Below are 4,124 nucleotides of genomic sequence, written 5' to 3' on the forward strand. Positions count from 1 at the left end.
GAATAGAAAACCTGGGGATGGGCCATACAAATGACAGTACCAAAATCCTGCCTGCACTTAGCTCTCTGCCTGTACAGAATTCACAACTGGAAATACAGAGGCACACCTTAATACAACAGGGGTCTAACTGGCATACAGCTTGTTATAGGCATTTCAGGTGTGTGGCTTTACATGTTTTCTCATATCCGTACTCTGGTGTCACTGTGTTAGTTACTTTTCTGTTGGCTGTGATGAAACACCCTGATCAAAAGCAACTCTTGGAAGCAAAGTTAATTTGTGTTTATGGTTCCGGTCCATTATGGTGTGGAGGCATAGCAGCAACTGCCAGGAATGGCACGAGGAGTAGGAAACTGAGAGATCACATCTTCAGCTGTAAATGTAAGCAGAATCCAAACCTGAAGTGAGGTGTCTGGTGTCCTAGAACTCACTCTCTAGACCTGGCTGACCTGGAACTCACAGCGATCCCAGTGCTGGGATTAAAGGTGTGCACCACCTCCTTGAGGCTATGAACTCTTCCTACTTCATACCTTCAGGAACTTCCACTAGTGAGATGGTGCCACCCCGTAATCGTCCCAAACAGGACCACCAGCAGGGACCGAGTATTCATTTGCCTTTGGTGGAATTCTCAAACACCCACATTCCATTCCCTGACTCCTGTAGTGTTTTAAATGAGATGTCTTCTATAAATCTCTGGAGTTTGAATCCTTGGTCCCCAGTTGTTGGCTGTTTGGGAAGGATTAGGAGGTGTGTTCTTGTTGGAGGAGGTGTGTTACTGAGGGCTGGGTTTAAGGTTTTCAAAGCCTCTTACCATGCCCATGGTGTTCGCTTCCTCCTGCTTTTGGATCGAGATGTGAGCTCTCAGCTGCTGTTCCAGTCCTCCTCTGCCATGCTTTCCTTCCATCATCATAAATTTTGTCCCCCTGGACAAATTTGTCCCCTAATCAAACTATTTTTCTAAGTTGCCTTGGCCAGAGTGTTTTATGGCCATATCGTAAAGTAAAAATGCATTTAATCTAACTGTAAAAGTTCCCATCATCTTTTTCAGTTTCAACATTGTTTAAAAAGTCCCAAGGTAATCTCTTAACTATAGACCCCGGTAAAGTCAAAAGTAAAATTATATACTTCCGACGTACAAGGGCACAGTATGTACGCTGGCATTCCAAAACTGTGGAATAGAGGCATAGCGAAGAGATACAAAATACCAAACCCTGAAGCTCCGTGTCTGGTATCTGCAGTCCCACGGTTAGACCGCTATGATAGCTATTGCTATTCTTGGTTGTCAACTTGAAAACAAACGTCTGGAATTATCCTAAAACCCACGGGACTGGGTACACCTGTAAGAGAGTTTTTCTTGAGGTGGGAAGATGCACCTTAAATCTGGGCCACGTCTTCGGGTGGCAGCCTATATAAAGGTCGTGGAAGAAGGACGTTCTTGCTCTTTGCATGCTTACTCCTACTCTCGCTGGCAAGTTCACTCCTTCATTGCTATTAGAGCCTAGTTCTTCAGGATTGTGATGTATACTGGAAACCAGCTGAACCATCTGGCTTTATGTGTGCCCCGCCCCGAACCGCCCTGCATGTCCACCTTGCCCCACCTCTGGGCGTTCCCCTCCACCCCGCGGGTTCCATTCTCCCCAGGGATCGTCTTGTTTTTTGGCGGCGCACTCTGCTGGGTTTTCCGAGGCCTTAAGTTAAGTTCCTGTGCACTCTGTCAACCCAAATTACAAGCACAACCTGGAGCGCTCCGTCCCGCGGTGAGCATTGGCTCTGGGTCCGCTGTACTTTCTGCGGAACCTTGTGTCGTAGACCTGTTTCCAGGGGAGTGAGTTCGCTATGGGATTTTTAGGATTTACTAGCTTCCGGTGACCTCTCCAGCTAATGGCGGTAAGCTGTGCGAGGTGTGTTTGTGGCGAGGCCCTAGGTGGGGAGACCCTGTGAATTTCGTCCTGTCCCACGTTTTTCAGGAGCCAGGGCATCCTGCTCGGGAGGCACCAGCAGCCTCAAGCCGGAGAACTAATCGCGCTCCGCGCAGACCTCAGCTCTCTCGCCCAGCTTCCGGTGCCTCGGATCCTCCTCTTCGTAATTCAGTGCAACCTACATGTGACTCCGCCAACAGGACACATCCCGTAGGCAACACAGTATCGATGAAGCAAAAGAAAAAGAAAACCCCGAACAGGGTCTCTGGGACAAATGGAAAGGAAAAGCCCTCCGAGAATCCTACTCCAGATGAAGCTCCCCCTAGTGCTGAGGCCCAGGCAAGGATGGGACTCCCTGTGAGCTTTCTGGATGCTAACCCGCCTACCTGTGTGGGCTAGGTGTGCGGAATTAAGGCGCTGAAGGTATGGGAGTGGAGTCTGCGGGATCCTATTGCCTGCCATGTCCTCCTTTCTACCACAGGCGGAGCAGCTGGCGCGGGAGCTGGCCTGGTGTGTGGAACAGCTGGAGCTGGGTCTCAGGACGCAGAGACCCACCCCGAAACAGAGTGAGGGACCCTACTTTATAGTTAAGGAAATGTAAACCATGACAGTGCTGTGGCCTGGTGGTGTTGCCAAGGGCTGGGATTGTTGCTTTTTGTTTGTTTACGTTGTTTTGGTTGTTTTTTTGTTTTTTTTTTTTGTTTGTTTGTTTTCCCCCCGCGAGACGGTCTCATTGTACAGATCCGCTTGCCTTTGCCTCCTGGGATTAAAGGCATGTGTCACCTCAGTCGAATGGGAATTGTTGCCTTTGTAGTAGGATGATATGGAGTGTGTTTGAAGTTACTAGCGCTTTAATTTTTTTTTTTTTTTAATCTGCAGAAGAGCAGGCTGTTGGGGCAATCCGAACGTTGCGGAGTGAAAAAACCCCCTTGCCCCGGAAGAGACAGCTGATGCGCTCCTTGTTTGGGGACTACAGGGCTCAGATGGATGCAGAGTGGCGGGAGGCCCTACGGGCTTTAAAGGCTGGTGAGGAACTAGAAAGTGATTGGTTCAGTACATTAACTTCAAGGGAGTGGCTCAGCTCAGCTGGGTTAGTGGGGAAGAGATGGGCTTGGGGGGGGGGGGAATTGTAAGCATGGAGAAAAGTATATACCTATTTGGGGACAGAGGTCCCGGAAGGAGGAGGGCCGAGGTCCTCACCTCAGTCTGTTTTGGAGATGGGAAAAACCACTCATCTGTCTTGGCCTGGGCTCACTTCACTGGCTATAAAGCTAGATCCCAGTTGGACTTTAGCTCCTGAAACAATAAATAACTTTGGCATAAATCCTGGATACGTTATTTAGATTTAAACGTTTTTGGTAAGTTACTGCATCTCTGTGAGTCTCATCAGAGAAGGCATTATTTACTTTTAGTACTGAGAAGTTAGGAGAGTTGTAACTGCACAGATCACGTTAGCTGACTCTCCACTCCCCCTTCCTACAGCCACCCGCTCGGCCCAGGTACAGCTGGTTGGCGAGGCCGCCAGAAAGAAGAGTGGAAGGGTCTGCAGGCCTCGTCCTGCAGGAAGAGCCGGAACCATGTCCGACTTGACCAACGAAGAGTTCCGGTTCAATTTCTTTTAGAGGCTCCTACATGCTGGACTAGTCATCCCCTCCGGGGTGGTGAGGGGGATTTGTCTTGAGTGCAGGGCCTTTCCAGGAATCCTCTCAGCAGAAGTGGGATTGGTTTGTCCCTCAGGACATGAAGCTGCTGGCCGGTGTGAAGCTGCCACGTGAGAACTTTTGAAAGAAATGTTCTTCCTGACAGAAGAGAGATGTGGAGTAGCTGCTGGTGATAAGGAACTGTGGAGAAGCTCTCGACACACTGGGCTCACTTTCGAAAGGGCGCCCTGGCCAGTTTTCAGTGCTTTACATATTGTTATATTGCCTTAATAAATCTTTTTTTAAAGAAATAGGATGGTGGGTGGAAGAGAGCTGTCTGTGTTATTGGAAGCAAAGTGAGACAGGGGCTGGGACTGCTTGGTCCAGCTCTGATGCCAGGGCCTCATCTGTTGTTGCTGTTGCTGTTGCTGTTTTTCTGAGCAGGTCATCATCTTCAAGGAGCCAGTGTGGCCACCATCCAGCTGTGTTTTGTTTTTAGGAGCCAAGGAGCTACTTGTCCTAACCTGAACTGAGTCTTAGCAGACCGCATTTAAAACAAAACAAAGCA

General features: G+C 49.1%; 1 protein-coding gene across 2 annotated transcripts; it reads left to right on the forward strand.

Annotated features, from left to right (window-relative positions):
* Nucleotides 1–1,621: 1,621 nt before the first annotated feature.
* Nucleotides 1,622–3,872, forward strand: C7h8orf33 (similar to human chromosome 8 open reading frame 33). Of its 2 annotated transcripts, none has more exons than NM_001398982.1 (5): nucleotides 1,622–1,884; nucleotides 1,965–2,255; nucleotides 2,398–2,482; nucleotides 2,796–2,942; nucleotides 3,399–3,872. In NM_001398982.1, the coding sequence occupies exons 1-5, from the start codon at nucleotides 1,879–1,881 to the stop codon at nucleotides 3,536–3,538; spliced, it is 669 nt and encodes a 222-aa protein (NP_001385911.1). In that variant the 5' UTR covers nucleotides 1,622–1,878; the 3' UTR covers nucleotides 3,539–3,872. The 2 variants fall into 2 exon arrangements, with proteins under 2 accessions (NP_001385911.1, NP_001385912.1); NM_001398983.1 differs by having other exon boundaries at nucleotides 1,622–1,754.
* Nucleotides 3,873–4,124: the final 252 nt, after the last annotated feature.

The sequence above is a fragment of the Rattus norvegicus genome, chromosome 7, assembly GCF_036323735.1.
Source record: "Rattus norvegicus strain BN/NHsdMcwi chromosome 7, GRCr8, whole genome shotgun sequence".
Lineage (NCBI taxonomy): Eukaryota > Metazoa > Chordata > Mammalia > Rodentia > Muridae > Rattus > Rattus norvegicus.

What these genes read in the sequence shown, in the direction of transcription:
- C7h8orf33 (NM_001398982.1), top strand. An exon ending in CCCCTAGTGCTGAGGCCCAG is followed by an intron (nt 2,256 to 2,397) that starts GCAAGGATGGGA and finishes TTTCTACCACAG; the next exon opens with GCGGAGCAGCTGGCGCGGGA. An exon ending in CCTACGGGCTTTAAAGGCTG is followed by an intron (nt 2,943 to 3,398) that starts GTGAGGAACTAG and finishes CCCTTCCTACAG; the next exon opens with CCACCCGCTCGGCCCAGGTA.